Raw genomic sequence first — 18370 nt, forward strand, 5'->3', positions numbered from 1 at the left:
AACGCAATACTGATGGGTAGTCTAGTCCTTCTCGGCGATCGCCTGCAACCGCTCATCAATTTCCTCCTCTGATAGCGTTCTGAAGCCCGGCTCAGTGCCCTCTTTTCCATCGGCGCGAGGGCCACCAACAATTCCAATCTCGATTTCATTCTTTTTGAAATCCATGCTTAGAACAGTGCTGAGGGTAGTGATGGCGAGCTCAACCACGTCCTCCCACGATCCATCAGCACACGTCTTGTTGCGTAGCTTCTTCTCCAAGTGGTTCAAAGCCTCCTGCTGCTTAGGACCGGCAGCAGTGCCCTTGTAGCCCACATAGTAACCAGCAGGATCACACTTGAACAGCTGCGGGCCGTATTCTTCATCTAGGGATATCAATGTGGTTGCAATACCATAGGGGCGCATCATAGCCTACGAGAGTTGACACAAACAAGTCAGTTAAAATCTTATAGAAACCCCAGATATAAAATGAAATGTCGAGACTTACCCTTTGGGTGTAAACTTGACTGATATTGGCCAAGCGCTTGGCAACGGCATCGGCAGGCATCTCGTAACCGTACTTGTATTTAAACTCTGCGGCTTCGGCCTGCGCACGCTGAGCGAAGGGTCTAGCATCGGCAATAGAACCAGTCATAACACATCCGACCGAAGAAGAGATGCGAAAAATGTGTGTAACGGAGGAGGGATCTATGAGCTTGTCCTATAGGAGAGTATCAGTACCCGAATCGCCATTGCATAGGAAGTGAGCGGGGATGGAATTCACGACATTCACTTACAGGCACCTTCTTTTGAGACAGCACGACAGCGCAGTCCTTGCCCCTCACGCCTACTGACATGATGTTTGCCGCAGTGATAGCCTTGAAAGCATATTCTATCCATTTGCCAATTTATTAGTATGGGGATAGTTCGTGTTCGTGATGGATTCGCGGGGTCGGTCCTACCGACTTGGTACAGGCGGCCCTGTTCGGAGAAGATGGTGATGTGTCTGTCGGAGCCGGAACCTATTGAATATGAGGGTTAGTAAGATATTTTCTCTACGGAACATTTGCTATGCCGAAAACTAGCAACGCTGAGGCTATCATCATGAGCTGCAACACTGAGAGGCAGAACCTCAAGTTTGAACAACGTACCCGCCATTGTGACGATGATTTGATGAAGTGGGCGGAGGCCTTGTTTTCAATTAAAACAGCGGATAAAAGAGGAATACTTCTTCACGGCTTTTCTGTCTCTGGGCAAATAGCGAGAAGATACTGACTAGCAGGTCGGACTTGAGTAAAACGTTGCTTTGTAGACGTAGGAACGCGTGCGCAAGAAGCTGCCTTGCTTCCAGCAAAGATTCAGAGGAGCTCTAAAGAGCCAAGGCTACTGGCAGCTGTGAAGAGGTGGCGGACAGCTGTCAGACCAAAACCTACAATTCATAGCTCTAGGGGGCATTTGACCCCAATCCTTGTGCAGTCAATCGCTGAGATAAGATAACATTGCTTGGCTGATAAGAAAAAAAAAATCACTTGAGCCTGAAGCAGCACCATCGCAATGAAGCACATTGCGCATCACTTCTCTTGCCAGAAGTCCTCCAGCATTCCCATCCATCTGCTTTTCGAGTGTTAACTCGCAACAAGTTTTCGAAAAGCCATTTTTCTCTTGACTAGACTTCGTGACTTGTCTGGGTCTACATTCAAAGACTATTCAAACCACCACCAACTTCACTACCTCACACATCATCTCTCTTTTATAGCTCACGATGGCGGTTATTCCTGCCTGGAAACGTTTGGGCCTTAAGCTCAAGGGTGCTTCTGGCTCTGAGTCTTCTCCGGCGCCATCCTCTGCTCCGACACCAGCTTCCGCTGTATCTTCTTCACCGACACCCCCAGCTAAACGCAAATACGATTCGGCGACTGGGAGCAACAACACGCCGTTGCGATCCTCGTTAAAGACACACGACTATTCGACGACGGATTCTGGTTTCAAAAAGCCCCGCCATGATTCCAACTACGGAAACTCCGAAACTCATGCTAGCAATAGGTACAAGAGTGTTTCTTTCTCCGCAGATACAACCCTTGAGTCCCATACTGGTGCTGGAAATACGCAGACTCTTACTCCGGCAAAGAAACCCAAAAAGCTCAAGACAAAGAAATCTAAAACGGCCGGATCTAATGCTACTACCTCCGGTCATTCTATGACTACCGATATCACGCCCTCCCTCGAATATTTGCGTTTGTGGAAAACCAACCGTACAGGATGGAAATTCAACAAGAACCACCAAACACTACTCATCAAATATGTCTACGACGGGAGCGTCGTACCATCCCGCGACATGACTACTTTTTACGAATATATTCGTGATATCCAAGGCTACGCACGTGTACGCCTATTAAACGTAGCGCGTTCTATTCAGCAAGCTGACATGGAGCACGTTACGGGCGAGGCACCGCTTCCAGGCACTGCGCCGACACCGCCGACTGCAGCACAGATGGCAGCCAATGTCAAATACCATGTGCGGCTGGCAGAGTGTATGCGTGGGTTGACAGTTCAGACAAGCAAAGATGGAGTAAAGCACATTGATGAATCGCAAATTGAAGCGGATCAGGATGCTATTTCTAATTCCGAGGGCGCGGCCATGGTCAAGAGAATCATAAAGCGCATGCGAGCAGAGGGCATTATTGCCGAGCTTGCGGAGAACACAGAGGCAGTCGTCACGGAAGACTCTGGGCTGAAAATGGAAACCAAGAAAACCGTTTCGCAAGATGAAGAGGAGAAAGAAGCCAAGCCAGCGACGGCTACTCAAGTCAAGCCTAACGGCAAAAAGGTGCGGTCCCGCAAGAAGCGTGTCACGGCTGATTCGGATACAAGCTCGTCTGAGTCGGATTCGGATTCTAGTGACTCTGACAGTGATTAACTCGCAAGTTTCTCTTGAGACTGCCTTGGCTGCAAGAAAAAAGACAACACAAAAGTTTCTTTTTTCATAGTTTGGAGTCTTGGTATCCTCTGGTATCGTGGTTTGACATTCTTAGTTAACTAGTTCTTTATAAACGCACGTTGTTCCTTGTGTATTTACTTAAAATAGCTTCGTAAAGCCTTCCGCAGGCGGTTGCAACCAGTTGCGTTCATCGTACACGACATTATTGTTCTCAATGCAGTGAAATGTATAGATGATACGCCCTTTCTTTCCAGTGTTATACTCGCTCCGATGCAACAAGTTGCCATGAATCAACACCAATGACCCCGCCTTGACTTCACCCGGGACATACTCTCCGCCTATTTCAGGGCCGCCAAACTCAGTACCGATGGGAAACTGCGGGCCAGTATTCTCAACCATCTCTGTGCCACCCGCTCCGCCCTCTTTGCGCACCATGCGTGTCTTGATGGGGGCCCAGCGATGTGAGCCTGGCAGGAAGCTCAAGCAGCCGTTCTCAAGGGTCGCATCCTGTAGAGCATACCAGAACCCCGTAGCCGAAGGAGGATCTGTATACAGGAATGTCGAGTCCTGGTGTGGCGGCACAGCACCGCCAATTTCTGGCTGTTTGCAGATGATCATGCTTTGCAAGCAGCGTGGGTCGGCGAACCCAAGAGCACGGGCGATGGCAGAGGGTGAGGTGGGTTCAGTACAATCAGCAGCTAGCAGACGGGCAAATGGTGGTGAGAGCTTATGTAGATAATGCCCAATCTTGTTGACAGCTAGTTCCTTGGGCTTTATCAAATTTCCGGCCGAGTCGAAAGCATCTTCCTCGAAGAAAAAGCGGACTTTATCCCCTGATGAGAGAAAATAATCGTCGCCAACATGATCACTTTTTTCGCCTGTAGAAAAACGCGTCATTGGGTGATCGTCTGTAGAAAATTCACTGAGCAGGGAGTGAGTCTCGGCCAGCAGCTCAGTTACAGTCTCGGGCCTCAGAGCATTCGGGATGATAAGGTAGCCATCTCGGTGATAAGCTTCAATCTGAGCTGGAGCTAGGCCTTGATGCGAGGGCATGATGGAGGGGCAAAGGCTAGATGATGGATCGCTGTGGAACAAAAGGAGGAAGTTTTGATGGGATATTTTCGGAAACGAGGGCAAAAAGTATCACAGACTCAGAATATTGGCAAGGCGTTGGAAGAATATAGCATGAGACTCCGAACCAAGTCGTACAAGTACTCCAAACAAATGTCGTCAACTATGTAGCTCACAGCCATGCTCTTAGTAATCGGCTTAAAATCAAGTCAGACCTGTCAAGACCCACTATTTTCAACGACGAGTCTTGCTCTTTGGCCCAGGTTGCACAAAGGCAAAGTTGTAGCAACTCTCAGTAACTAACTACTGACATGGTTAACTAGTCTTTCTAGCATCACCTAGTGAATATGTAGATATTGACAATGTATCATACGTGACAACACTAATGTCCTCCTCTACTAAATCTTCCCACTAACTAAATATTGTCAGATATTGATTGATAGAAATGGTGAGTATAAACTAAAGACGTCCCCAAGCAAGCCTACACCTGCTTCTTTCTCAAAACATAGCATACAACTTCCAAACAGATAAGGTGTGTACTTTACTATTGATCTAGTGGTTGACAACCGCGCTTGGCTCAAGATAGTTATCGTCAGCTCTACATATCATTAAGTATGATGAAGGTAGATTTGTAACTGTTGCACAAACACCTTCAGTCGTCATCTTCAGGTTCCAAATTGAGCAGTTCTCTGGTATACTAGGGTTATACACTAGTGATATAGGGTTACTTGTCGTTTGCAGGCATTTACGGGGTTCCCCTACAGCATCTCATGAGGATACACACACTTGTATTATGCACCGTTTGTAGTCCACAACGATCATTTTCCTCAAGGCGACTCTTAACTAGTAAATCTTCTTTCACTATATATTTCCAAAGATATACGACTTGAATGTGTGTAGTTAACTATCGGCAACAAGCCAACTAGTTATGGTAGTCATGTTTCTTGCAACGCTCTCAGCAAGAATAAACCGTCGCTGATTGGCTAGTGATGGCGTATTCTATTGATGACGTTTTTGGACTCTTGCGCTCGTCATTCACACTAGTTAACGACTTTTTTCTATTCAGAAACCCACTTCCAGATAATTATGCAAAAATGTTTAAATATGTCAATCGCCACTTTATTCACCTCTGAAAGCTCGGCTTAGTGCTTCCTCTGTTACTGGCTTCTACAGTGCTTCATTTGATCAACGCCATACCCCGCCATGCCTCTTCTTGCCGCTCTCCAATGCGCCGGCCACGTGCACCTGGTAGTTGGTCTGGGACCCCTTGCGGCAACTCGTTGTACGCAGTCTCTGGGAGCAGGCGCTTCAGTCATCGTGGTTGGGACATCTCCGGACCCTTCTGTACCTCTACACTCAGCGTTTCAAAAACTACTGGACGAACGCAAGATACAATGGATTAGGGAGAACTTCCGAGACGAATTCCTCTTTATTCTGGGTCGAGAAGCCGTGAAGGGCGTGGTTGATGCCGTGTTTGTCGTTGGGGGTCCTGGAAAGTCTGAAAGTATGTCCATTCTCGACTATAAACTTGGCATGGTCGCTCCTTTGAGGTATTCTAACATAGTCTCCTTAGGTGCCTCTATATCTGCCGTCTGCAAAGAAAACCGCATCCCCATTAACGTCATCGACGCACCAGAGCTTTGCAGTTTATCTCTACTTAGTGTACACACCGATGGGCCTCTCCAAATTGGAGTGACCACAAACGGAAATGGATGCAAGCTGGCTTCTCGAATTCGACGCGATATTACTTCATCATTGCCCGCAGGACTTGGAATCGCCTGCGGAAAACTCGGCGCGATACGGAGGCGAATAATTCACGAAGGTAGCGGAAATTCCCTTGATGAAGCTGAAGAAACCACAGACCAGAATGCTTCGTTCAACAAGCTGGTGAAGGAGGGGTCAGAGGCAGCCTTGAAAGGCCGGAAACTCCGCTGGCTTTCTCAAGTCTGCGAATATTGGCCTTTGAAGCGGCTGGCCCAAGTCAGTGAGACGGAAATTGACATGGTTCTTAGCGCGCCAAAAGCACCCGAAGTTGTGATATCCGCAACCGATTCAGATGCAACTGTAACATCACAGTTACAACCGAGCAACCGCCGCCGTGGCAAGATCATTCTAGCTGGCTCGGGGCCTGGTCATCCCGATCTCTTGACTCGTGCCACGTTCCACGCTATTCAAACCGCTGATGTGATATTGGCTGATAAGCTCGTACCCGCTGGTGTTCTTGCTTTGATTCCTCGCCGCATCCCTGTAACAATCGCTCGCAAATTCCCTGGTAATGCCGATGCAGCACAGGCCGAACTACACACGCTTGCCATTACAGCTTGGGCCGAGGGGAAAACAGTTTTGCGTTTAAAGCAGGGGGACCCATACATTTATGGGCGCGGCGGTGAAGAAGTCATGTTCTTCCGCGAAAATGGTGCCGGCGACGATGTTACTGTTCTTCCTGGCATTACCTCCGCCCTATCGGCGCCGCTATTTGCTGCGATACCAGCCACGCAACGAGATGTTTCTGACCAGATTCTAATTTGTACCGGCACCGGTAAAAAGGGCGTAGCCCCGACCCCACCAGAGTTCGTTTCTACACGGACTGTCGTATTTCTTATGGCTCTGCATCGTATCAAAGACTTGGTGACAGAACTAACAACACATCTCCCGTATGAGAAGAATGAATTCCTAACAGACCCCAAACCCACAAGAGTTCTATTCCCTCTGGATATACCGTGTGCTGTCCTTGAGCGAGCAACCTGTCCAGACCAAAGAGTTATTCGAACTACACTGCGACATGTGGCACAGGCTATTGAGACAGAAGGCTCGCGGCCTCCGGGACTTTTAGTTGTTGGTGCTGCGTGCACGGCACTGAATCAACCAGTGGAGCAACAAGAGAAGCTCTGGACCATGGAAGATGGCTTTGCAGGACTCGACTTTGAAGCGCATAAGGACATTGAAGCCATGGCGTAAGGGAAGAGTTACACATCTACCAACTATTTGCTACCCATAGACATGTTTTGCGTGCTTTCCTTTTGTCACACTGGGGATGGCGTCTATTCGGTTCAATAGGCTTGTAAATATTAAGAATAACTACTCGTTCTGCTACTCATCTTCAAACACAACTAGCACAGTGCCAGCCTTGCAAATATCACCAGGCTGGTGTGTCAACTTCTTGACGACCCCGTCTCGAGGAGCCTTGATTACAGTCTCCATCTTCATTGACTCAATCACGACTAGCATATCGCCTTTCTTGACACTTTGTCCTTCTTCAGCTTCAACTTTAAGGACTTTGCACGGCATTGGGGCCGTGACGCTACCACTATGCTCCTTTATTCCCAGGGCCTCATCGAACCACGTGGGACTCATGAGTTGGAGATCGTACTTGAATCCGTGCTGGAACACAGATATCTTAGTCTGCTTAGGATCCGAAGCTTCAGTCACGACACTGCTGTTGATTCTTTGTAAGGGAAATAAGGTAGTGACGTCGGAGGCATTGATGGAAGTGGAATGCAAGGAAGCAACAAGATTTGCGTATGAGCGGGATTCAGTTTGACCTTTCTGTGTCAGCCTAACGTAGGCGTCATAGGTCTGGTGTCCTACTTGGTTGAGAGTTACTGTGGAAGATACGTCAGTCTCATTCCGGGGGTCCAAGACTTTGAAGCTGAAGCTCCTAGTCCCAACAGAGCTTGAGCTTTCGAGACAAACCGGGCCTCCAAACCCCAGGTTCTCTCCGTGTGTTGTATCTGAAGACGCGTGCGGTGCGTTAGGTGGCACAGGCATCAAAGCCAAGGCACCTTGTATAAAAACTTCGTCGTTGTATTGCACGGCTGCAAATAACTCTTGGTGATGTTTTCCGATGAATCCTGTCTCGACATCACCCTCAACAAAGGCTGGCGATTGGCAAAGTCTTTTGAGAAATTCGATGTTAGTGCCGAGCCCAACAACTTCGTACTCGGCCAAAGCTCGTTCTAACATGCGCAAAGCAGTCTTGCGGTCCTCGGCGCGCACAATCAACTTGGCAATCATGCCATCATAGGCTTCCGTGACGATGTCTCCTTGGCAAAAACCTGCGTCGATGCGGATATCCTCGTTGGTAGAAGGAGTTTTCAAGTGTATAATCTTTCCAGAGTCTGGCATGAATCCATCTTCGGGTTTCTCAGCATAGATGCGGGCTTCAATAGCAACGCCTCTCGCGGCAATGTTGTTCTCGATTTGGGTCTGAGTTAAGGGTAACTTTTCACCAGAAGCAATTCGAACCTGCCATTCCACTAAATCAGTGCCAGTCACCATCTCGCTCACTGGATGTTCTACTTGCAGACGAGTGTTCATTTCCATGAAAAAGAACTGGCCAGAGTCTTTGTCAAGAATGAACTCGACGGTTCCGGCACCGACATAGCCAACAGCTAGTGCAGCTGTCCGAGCTTTGTTCCACAAATCCGCCCGCGTTGAAGCATCAAGGTGTGGAGCAGGCGACTCTTCGATAATCTTTTGGTGGCGTCTCTGTACACTGCAATCGCGCTCGCCCAGGGCCACACAATTCCCGTACTTGTCGGCAAATACTTGGACTTCGACGTGGCGAGGTCGCTCGATGTACCGCTCCACAAGCATAACTTCGCCTCCCTCGCCAAAGTTAGCATTTGCTTCAGCTCTGGCGCTTTGCAGTTGAGACAGGAATTCTCCCTCGTGCTTGACTATGCGCATCCCTTTGCCACCACCGCCACGGACGCTCTTCAAGAGTACTGGGAAGCCAACTTGCCGTGCATGGCCGAGCAACTGGGCCTCTCCTTGCTCCGATCCGTGATATCCCGGGACACACGGCACTCCGGATGCTTCCATGATTTCTTTGCTGCGGGCTTTGTGGCCCATATCGGCCATGGCTTGAGCAGGTGGGCCCACGAAAACAATGCCTTCTTGTTCACAACGAGCGGCAAATGCTGGGTTTTCAGAAAGGAAGCCGTACCCAGGGTGCAATGCCTGTATGCCGTGGGCCTTGGCTATGCGTATAATACGTTCGCCGTCGAGATAGCCGTTGGCTGGACCAAGATTGAAAGAGTAGGTTCCTATGGCAGCATGCTGTGAGGAGGCGTCGGGATCAGTGTAAAGAGTTGCAGTCTGAATGCCAAGGTTTTGGGCGGTTCGATGAATACGAAGAGCAATTTCGCCACGATTGGCGATCATGAGAGAGGTTATCGGGCTAATGGAGGGAACAAGACGGGGTGAGTCGGCATTGGTAGTCGTCGACTTCCATCTATGCTGGCGAGACAAGTGCTTCGTATGGGTTCTTAGAGAACGCATAGTTGGTGAAAGTTGAGGAGAGTAAGAAGTAGATTGGTGATGAGATAATATTGTAAACAGTTGAGGGCGTTAATAGGCAGTTTTGTTGTGTTAATGGGGTGGATAAATTCAACGGTAGGTTTCTGGTTGATATACAAATGCAAACATGCCATCTCCTCGTTGATTTGGGGATGTTGATGTTCTCGTGACAGTGAAACATTGAAAAGCCGCGACTAGCCGCTAGGCCAGGGCTAACTCCAACTCCCATAACATAGGGCCTAGACAGGTGCTGCTGTTATGACGTATGCGTAATTATTCTCGTGGACAAAAGAAATATAAACATTTTGGACGAATCGTAGTGATAGTATGAGAACCTGAATAATTTGATCCGTGGGACTGGAAGATTGTTTATTTGCACCTGTGGATGAACGGCTCCTCACGGGTTAGGGTTGGGAGTATGGCTAGCCAACAATCACGGCTGTCATTCCTTTGTTCTATTCGGTATGACAACGCTTGGAGGCTGGATTTGGGGTTCGTCATGGCTTAGTGTACCAGATGTACGGTGGACTATTTTTAGTTGCCATATCGTGGCTGTGAGATGTGTGAATCGTATAACGATGTAACTACTGTAAGTAACTAACTATATACAGATCTAAGTTTCACCCCGTCTTCCGTTCTTACCCCTCTCTTGTATGGGTTATGAGGCGGAAGGGGTTTTCCTGTAGTGTTTAGTCAGTATATTGTGCCCCTGATTTTGACATGATAGTTACTGGCGGAATGAGGGCCTTGATATTTTGTGTTTTCTCCCCGAGTTATGAAGATGTATACTTATAAAAGCCTCCGGAGTTGGGTGATACCGAGGATGTCGGTTCCCGGCATAATGGAGTGGGGTTTTTCCGGCTCCGTTAGATGAAACACCGGTTACTCGTATGTCAATGAGCTTTGCGTAAACCCCTAAACGATCGTGCTGCCTTAGCCACGGCCGCAACACCACTCATCAACGGGGTTTGCTCATCCAGCATGTGCTCTTAGGTGTTGCGTCTTTGAAGCCTTTTAAGCTTTTGCAGCTTGAAATCCAAACGCAAAACTTCCAGTTGGAATAAGGACGGATGTAACTTGGCCTGGATTGGGCGAGCTGTCGGGAGCCAATGACAATTGGAGAGCAAAACGACTTGATATCGAGCACGCCAATCACTCTCACCTAATCTCCCATCAAAATAATAAAAGTACTCCATGGCCAGCTGGAGATATTGATGTTAACGCCGCACCTGTAGCTATTACCAGTATTCTAAACACCAAAATTGTGTCCAATACTGGCAGTTGTGTAGTTGTTGTGGTATAACCCTAACCCCTCTCAAACAAGGGCAGGCTTGTCCAACTTAAGCATTCACCTAGATGCACGTGGATCATCCAGTATGTAGTTGACTACCTATATCATCCGGTCAATAACAAGACTTGTTTCATCCAACTTTGTAGACACGCACAAGCTAACAACATCCCGTGGCCCGGCTCGTGGCTCTCATCACAGATCCACCACACCCTGACGCCTTGTAAATGCGGAGGCTTTACGTCTAAGTGAGGACCATGCGTCGATGCCTTGTCAAACGAGCTAGTCAAATATCCAATGTTTGCTCGCAACCCTTCATATGATTGGGACGCCACTCTATGCTTGTACAAGTGGTATGCATTCTAATATCTGCATGTCTACCTGGTTGAGTTGCATAACCTTGTTCATGGAATCTTCTCAGGACTGCTCGATGTGCCGTGAAGATTGCCTTGGCTGATGCTCCTATGCCACCGATTTCCGGGTAACGCGGAGTTACGTAGAATCGGTAATAGGATTTACATTTTGCTCCAGCTCTATGGGACCTCGCCATGACGTCCATGTGCCCAAACGTGCAGCCTGTTGCTCAATGTTGACGCCTAGTTAGTTGCAAGAAAGAGAACAGTACTTACAAGTGTATAAATACCGACCGCCACCATCACACTCTGAGCTCCTGATTCTTTCTCTGCTATCTTTCAAATTGCTTCTCCATTCATTCATTTACCGGATTGCTTGATGCAATCTTTCCCTTCGTTTCACTAGCTGGCTATTTTTTCAACACAACCATCACGATGCATTTCAAAGCATCATTCTTCCTGATCGCACTCTCGTTATTCAACCCGGCTACGGCAAATCCAATCGCCTTGCCCCAGAACAATGGAGACGGCGCCGACTCTTGCTCTACTGAGCCTCTGAACGAGGCGACTTGGACCAAGCTGAAGGTTGATGGTTTTCTCAATACCACCGCGCAGAGTCTCACCACCAACAATGTCCAGGGTCTGGCTTCCTCTCTCGGAGCCCCCAACTTCTTTTGGTCAGTAATACTTGTAATTATCAAATTGGTGGGACCACGTCTCTACCACAGCAATAGACTAACATATAAACTTTCAGCGGGCTTGACAAATTCTGCAACGCTGGCCAGCCCTGTCTTCCAGTCGACCTTCCTGGATGGTAAGCATGCCCGAGGGCAAAGTTGCAGACTCTACCATAGAGTCAAAGTATTTGAGACATTCAGCTAACGAATTAATCCAGGTATGCGCTAGTCGCAGTCCAGAACTACAATAGTTATATGAATGCTCTTAACACCGCCGTATCCTTTGCCGCTAGTATCATGTCTCTCGAGGTTCCCGCCATCATTAACGATATCTGGCCCAGACCCCCAGACGATTCCACCCCTTTTAAAGAACTGACTTCCATGATCACTCTTGGCCTGAGTGTTGTCCCATTCACGGGCGCCTTGAAGCCGGCGGCTTCAGCTTCCAAAGGAGCTATCAACTTCCTGGGCGGCCAGGTTAAGCCCCCCGCGCAACCAGATCTCTTTGTCAAGTGGAGTGACCTTGCATCAAGCATATCGACTGCCGTTCAAGATTACCAATCCACCATCTCAGCGTCTCTTCATAATACACTTAATGCGGAGATCAACAATGAAACTTCTGGCATCAACCCCATTTTAGCCGGTGGTGGCTTTTTAGGTATCTCTCAAAACTTCACACAAGCTAACATGCAAAAGGGGATCATTGATAGCATGAAGCTCCGTTCTATCGCTCTTGCACTGCAAGGACGGAAGGCTTTTGTCTACAGAAGCATTGGTGGCTGCTACAACCCTAACAATGAGGCCTCGAAAGCTTGTGGCACAGTTGACGGTGTTGACTACAGCTATGCTTTCCGAATTGGCGACGACGAGGATCCAAAGCTCGTAACCAAGCTTATTGAAAAGTATGGCATCACCAAGGATACTATAATGCACGGCCCCTCGACCTGTTTTGATCGCCACAAGGTGCAGCTGTACACCCCCGAGATTTTACCTGCCGATCCCACAGCGCCCTGTATCTTTAACCTCCCAGTGTGCACTTTTAACAGGGACACTTTCCCAGGACGTACCATCGTCGAAAACTGCAGACTTCAGGGAATGGATGTTTAAGCATTGGTCCGTTTTGATTGAGGAACAGTACATAGTGCGTGGTACTCTATCTAGCACATATTGACTTCGAGGCCTTCCTCTATTACTTGAGCGTAAATACACAAACAACTAGTTGACCAGCCCCGTGTGTGAATATAACTTGTATGGGGCCATCACAGTTAGTTATCCCTCTTGCCCATAACTGATGTTTGTCGTTAGTGTATGTTGCAGTTCGACTTTCTCTCTTCTTTTTATATATATACCCGCCCTGGCCCAGTTTTGACACAAAACTGCTTTTTCACATACTAATCTTTTTTTTTAATCCATGTACCTTTTACCCCATTACTCCATACTAAAGGTACTTCAAATATTCTTTTTTTGTAGGTTCCAAAAGGCAGTGAATGTGGTGAACGGCACTTTGGATGAAGTTGAAGTTATCTATTAAGGTCTATCACTTATGGCTACCTCCTGGACAGCCGCGCGCTACTTATACTTCTGAATAAAGGGGCTGTTAGATTAGGGCATTCCCTTTAATCATATTTGTCGTCTGCGGTGTTTAGGATAAGTTGTAGGGTTGTGTAGTCACGTGATAGGGGTTATGGTGATGGTCTTGGGATCATCATTTTACATTTTTTTTTAAACCCAACTTTCGTTCAAAACTGCCTAGCTCTGATTGGCTGGATCCGCTTGTTTATGCTCGGCTATTTGCCTGCAGAAAAAAAACAAATCTTGTCTCCTGGTCCTGTTGCTGAGCAGACCTGGCAATCGACATGTATCCATGTCTTGGTATGGGATTCTTTTTTTTTTGTTCAAGTGCCTTTGTAAATGTCCAAGTCCCAGCGACACACTTACACACACACATTTACTTGACGCACACACTGATTTTGCGACATCACGATTGAACAACTTGGTGTTTAACATCAACGCAATCAACCATACATCTACTATTTCATGTATGTGCACTCACCATTAATTGCTTTGTTTATTAAAAACTGGATAGCAACAGATGTGCAACACAATTGCCTTTTACTTTTGACACACATCCAGTTGCTGAATTGCACGACTCAGAAATGGCTGCATCGTGAGAGCCTGTTGAGACATACATTTTGAAGCTGGCAAAAAAAATCCAAATCAGTTGTATGTGACTGGCACGACAGCGATTTACAGTGGCTACAGTGGTTGCTTTAGTGGACATGGCCTGGAAGCTGTCGCAACTATTGAGTGTCTTTGCACTGGGATGCACTGGTGAGATCTACATTAAAAAAGAAAACAAGAGAATTAGAGTGAAGCTGAGGCTTGAAGAGACAAACTATTACAGACCATGATTTTTTTGAAGTATATTTGCAGTTGTGGTGGCTGTTTGAAGATTTCAAAGAAAGTTCAACTGCGACAAAATGTGACAAAGTATTCGGGATGGGGTGGTCAGTCAAGAAAAAATCCAAGTTGTTTGAAAAAAGAATTCGACGAAGAAAGCTGCTGTGCAACTCAGGAAACAGTGGGGAAGTAACAGGGATCCGCTGAATCAGAGAATAGCATACTCGTATTGGAAGTGATCGAGGCAATTGGCTGTCTTCACAGCTCGATGCACTCACGAGAACTGCATTAAAATGAACAAAAGGTGTTTAAAAGTGAAGATAAACCACTGGACTGGTTGCTGTAGTATTCATATTTTTTTTTTTTGGAACGACGTGGTGCAGGTGTGGTGGTTGTTTGAAAAGTTAGAAGACTGGTTGACTTCGTTTTTTGCTTGGCTTGTTGGTAGCCATTGCACATTGATGAATATTGGGTAGGGTTAAGAGAACAAGGCTGACATAATGAACATCACACAAATGGGAGTGCACACAAGACAATTGGTAGATCACAACACCGAGTTTGAGCAGATATAGTTACAGAGACAGAGCAAGATGTGACGCAAGATACAAAAGGGACATTGAGTATAGGCTGGAGATTGAGATTGGTGCTGGTGAAGTGTCACAGGTGAGAGTTGGGTGGTGGCCGGAATTGAATATCTCCTTTGAGCAGCGGATGTGAGGTCAAGGCAAGTGACAATCATGACGTGTGATAAGGCAAGAGGGCAAAGTATACTCGGAGAATGAGCTGGTTTGGGGGAGCATATCGGTGTAATTTGATTGTGCAGGTGACAAGTGATTGGGATGCAGTGAAGGCAGACGTGTTGTGGTGATCGGGGTAGTGAGCGGGGTGGTGATGCGGAAGTCAAGTTGCGAACAACACAGGATTGAAATTACAAAAGAAAGGTTAGGCACAGAGCATGAACTGCTTGATACACACACGCCGGTATAATTGGATTTTCTAGGCGACAAGTGGTCGATGTGCTGTGACGGTAAACGTGTCGTGATGTTCGAAGCAGTGAACGCGGTGGTGATACGAAAATTGACTTGACAAGACGGGGAGAATGCACGACGAAAGAAAGTCTATGCTCCGAGAATGAACAAACTAAAGTGCAGACGGAAATACAATTGAATTGCAGAGGGGACAAGAGGCGGCTGAGCTGTGACGACAAACGTGTTGTGATGTTCGGAGGTGTGCGCGGCGTTGAGATGCGAAGTTTGGTTTAGCGGAACAGGGAGTGTGCAGGTTGAAAATAAAAACAGGCGCGGAGGATGAACCAACTGAAATACACACGAAAAACCAATTGGATTGCAGAGGCGTCAAGAGTTGGTTGAGCTTTGACGGTACACGTGTGGTGGTGTTCGGAGGTGTGTACGTGGTGGTGATGCCAAAATCAATTTCGAAAGACGGAGACATTGCAAGAAGAAAAGTAAACTAGACTCGGGAAACCAACGGAATGAGAGAAAACTATCAGTATAGTTGAAATGTAGAGGCGAAAAGTAACTCATGTGCTGTCAAGGCGAACGTGGTGGGATGACCCGGGGTATGCACGGGGTGGAGACGCCGAAATTGATTTGACGACATGACGACACTGCACCACGAAAATAAAAACAGACCTAGGGAATAGTCCGAGCAAGATCTGGCTATTGGTATAATTGGATTCCGCAGGGAACAAGCGGTTGAGGTGCAGTGACGTCGGACGTGTGGTGGTGATCGGGCCTGTGATTCTGATAATTAAGTTAAAGAAATCAGGCGATTTAAACTGGGAAAGCCAAGCATACTGGCAAAGTGGACAAACTTTGGTGAGTTTATTGATATACCCCAACCACGTTGACGATGAGTAGTTGAAGTGTAGTAAGGTCGAACGCAGGATGCTTGCTGTTGAGAGAAGTGATCTCGTCAGTCAAGCCACAGACATGAACACGATGAAAGCAGGAAATGAAAAAACACCCAGAGGATAGCCTAGCCTTGACGGGCTTATTTGTATAATTTGCTTGCACTGTAGATCAGTGGTCCGCATGCAGTGAAGCTCAACGGGTGGTGGGCATCGGGGTGTGTTGGGGTTGCACCCTTAAGGACCGACGGAAGCCCGACACCAACACTAACGGCGTATCCTCGAAGGACTAGTCCGGCGCTGGTACGGCAAAACTAATGCCAGACCAGAACCAAGACTAACGGCACTTCCTAGAGGAACTAGTTGTCGTCGCCGCCGATCGTCGGTTGCCTCCCTTTCCAACAGGATAAATAGTCGCATTGTTTCTACACCATTTAGAGAGTTTAGTTTTGTTCTTCAATTCGAGATCTTTGTCCCTCTGTGTCCCTTTCTGTGAAGATCCAGCTTAGCGTAATCACACCTTAACATCATCTCGAATTCTCAAACCCCCCTTTCCCTTTTCCTTTTTTTTTTTTTTTTATTTTTCCTTAAGTCACTCTTATCTTTCCTTTTTTTTTTACTTTACCGCCGACCCGACGAGGGATCGAGATATATTTTTACTTTTCTTTTACTTTGCCATTTGAATATCCACAGCGGCCAAACCCTATGGCCCCAAACTATTTTGCACCCTCTGACGACGATTCTTCCTTCCACCACAGCTTCCGAGAAGACAGCATACTACCAGAAGTCCCCGGTGAGCCAGAGGTTTTCCACGAAGCAACAATGGCTCACAATAACGAAATGCAGGGACTCCCCAACTCCGCCCCCGCGACCCCAGTGGTTGTGCGAAACACCTCCTCCGACCTCCGCCCGGTCCGTTATGACCATACGCGGCCTGATCTCTACCCAACGTACCGGTCATACGTGGAGATGAAGTACCGCTACGACCACAGTCACTTCAACGGCGCAGGAGGGTTCATTCTGCACTGTTACGGTCTGTTAGCCGACAATGCCTTGCTCCAGGCACAGACCTACATTGCCCGCATGAGCCGCGATCCATCGTTGGAGAACGTGGATAAGTTCCTGGAATTCTTGGACAGCTGCTTCGAGGACACCTCAGCTTCCCGTCGTGCACTCTTGGAGCTGCACACCCTCAAATGCCGAGGTGCCTCTGCTCCGGAACATTTGGCTCGGGTCAGTCGGTTGATGCAGATCGCTGGCTGCTATAGACTGAGCCACGAAGAGCGCATAATGAATCTGAGGCGCACCCTCCCCGGGCAAGTGATGTCTGCCCTGGCTGGTTTCCCAGACCCCCCAACCTACGAACAATACGCACAACAGGTGCTTAATGCCTGGCAAAAACTCGACGAGTGTCGGCATGCCCACCCTCCGAGGAACCCTGCCCGGACGTCCCAGTTCCGCAATGTCCCGGCACAACACTCCCCTGATGCCATGGACTGGGCGCCCACCCATAACAGTGCCCCCCGTCGTGCCAAGTGGGTCTCCAAGGAAGAACTCCAGTCACGAAGAGCCAGAGGACTGTGCCTCCGTTGTGGCGCTGGTGGCCACATGTCCCCTAACTGCCCATTCGAGCGTGCCCGCCCCCCGGTACAACAGAGTGTTCGCGCAGCCACGAACCTCCCTCCTCCTGTACTCGAAGAAGAGGGCGAAGAATATTACGAGACCGCCGAGGAGGACTCGGGAAACTGATCGCCTCTGCCCCAAGTCGTGGTCAGAGGCCCAAGCAGGTTTTCAAAGACGACAAGGCTGCTGTGAAGGAATGGGAAGAGTTGAATAGATCTATTACCAACACATCAATTCAATTAGATGCAGTGATCAACAACACTTGTCCCGTGATTGCATTGATTGACACCGGTAGCGCTTCCCCCTCTATGATCAGCAGTGACCTTGTAAAGAAATGGAAACTTGATACGCTTTTCAGTTCGCGTCCCAGAACGCTGGTACCATTTAATTCAAAGAGTACCGTCACGGTTGACCGACTAGCCGTGTTTAAAATTGACATATCGGGCCACATAGAAAAACATGTGGCGTGGGTAGTACCAAAATTAGCCGAAGACATCCTGATCGGATACCCATGGCTCAAGAAACAAGGGGCAAGGATAGACTGTGAAGCCGACACAGTTAGATTTAAATCCGGCATTGTCGCTCGAGGAAAGGCGACGACAAACCATACCTTCCGCTCTACCATGGTACGAATAAACAGAGCGAGCACCTTCTTCCGCGCCGCCAAGAGAGATAAGCTGCGGGTTTTTGCAGCTTCAATCGAAGATATCAATAAAGCCTTGGCCCGTTTGGAGAAAGATAGAGTACCAGCCAACCCCAGAGAGTGGAAAAAGAAGATCCCAGCTTGGATCGAGCACGACAAGGTCAAGGTGTTTGATCCAGACGCACAATTTGCTAAAAAGATGCCTCCCCGCCGGCCTGGCCAGGATCATA

The 18370-nt window shown here is 48.0% G+C and overlaps 7 protein-coding genes across 7 annotated transcripts; 4 read left to right on the forward strand and 3 right to left on the reverse strand.

Annotated features, from left to right (window-relative positions):
- Nucleotides 1–21: 21 nt before the first annotated feature.
- BROUX77_005117 (uncharacterized protein) lies at nt 22–1134 on the reverse strand (the record flags this gene model as incomplete). The annotated part of the gene is made up of 5 exons (XM_073749955.1): nt 22–408; nt 485–697; nt 774–868; nt 939–998; nt 1128–1134. The coding sequence occupies 5 exons, from the start codon at nt 1132–1134 to the stop codon at nt 22–24; spliced, it is 762 nt and encodes a 253-aa protein (XP_073605574.1).
- A 604-nt stretch (nt 1135–1738) lies between these two features.
- Nucleotides 1739–2893, forward strand: BROUX77_005118 (uncharacterized protein; the record flags this gene model as incomplete). The annotated part of the gene is made up of 1 exon (XM_073749957.1): nt 1739–2893. One exon carries the CDS (start codon nt 1739–1741, stop codon nt 2891–2893), a length of 1155 nt encoding a protein of 384 aa, XP_073605575.1.
- Nucleotides 2894–3052: 159 nt separating this feature from the next.
- BROUX77_005119 (uncharacterized protein) lies at nt 3053–3967 on the reverse strand (the record flags this gene model as incomplete). Its single annotated transcript, XM_073749958.1, has 1 exon — nt 3053–3967. One exon carries the CDS (start codon nt 3965–3967, stop codon nt 3053–3055), a length of 915 nt encoding a protein of 304 aa, XP_073605576.1.
- Nucleotides 3968–5188: 1221 nt separating this feature from the next.
- On the forward strand, nt 5189–6943 carry BROUX77_005120 (uncharacterized protein; the record flags this gene model as incomplete). The annotated part of the gene is made up of 2 exons (XM_073749959.1): nt 5189–5489; nt 5559–6943. 2 exons carry the CDS (start codon nt 5189–5191, stop codon nt 6941–6943), a joined length of 1686 nt encoding a protein of 561 aa, XP_073605577.1.
- Nucleotides 6944–7075: 132 nt separating this feature from the next.
- Nucleotides 7076–9268, reverse strand: BROUX77_005121 (uncharacterized protein; the record flags this gene model as incomplete). The annotated part of the gene is made up of 1 exon (XM_073749960.1): nt 7076–9268. One exon carries the CDS (start codon nt 9266–9268, stop codon nt 7076–7078), a length of 2193 nt encoding a protein of 730 aa, XP_073605578.1.
- A 2094-nt stretch (nt 9269–11362) lies between these two features.
- On the forward strand, nt 11363–12711 carry BROUX77_005122 (uncharacterized protein; the record flags this gene model as incomplete). Its single annotated transcript, XM_073749961.1, has 3 exons — nt 11363–11604; nt 11682–11741; nt 11823–12711. 3 exons carry the CDS (start codon nt 11363–11365, stop codon nt 12709–12711), a joined length of 1191 nt encoding a protein of 396 aa, XP_073605579.1.
- Nucleotides 12712–16579: 3868 nt separating this feature from the next.
- Nucleotides 16580–17623, forward strand: BROUX77_005123 (uncharacterized protein; the record flags this gene model as incomplete). The annotated part of the gene is made up of 1 exon (XM_073749962.1): nt 16580–17623. The coding sequence occupies one exon, from the start codon at nt 16580–16582 to the stop codon at nt 17621–17623; it is 1044 nt and encodes a 347-aa protein (XP_073605580.1).
- Nucleotides 17624–18370: the final 747 nt, after the last annotated feature.

Source organism: Berkeleyomyces rouxiae (genome assembly GCF_048999995.1).
Source record: "Berkeleyomyces rouxiae strain 22BRR77 chromosome Unknown BrBRR77_ptg000004l, whole genome shotgun sequence".
NCBI lineage: Eukaryota > Fungi > Ascomycota > Sordariomycetes > Microascales > Ceratocystidaceae > Berkeleyomyces > Berkeleyomyces rouxiae.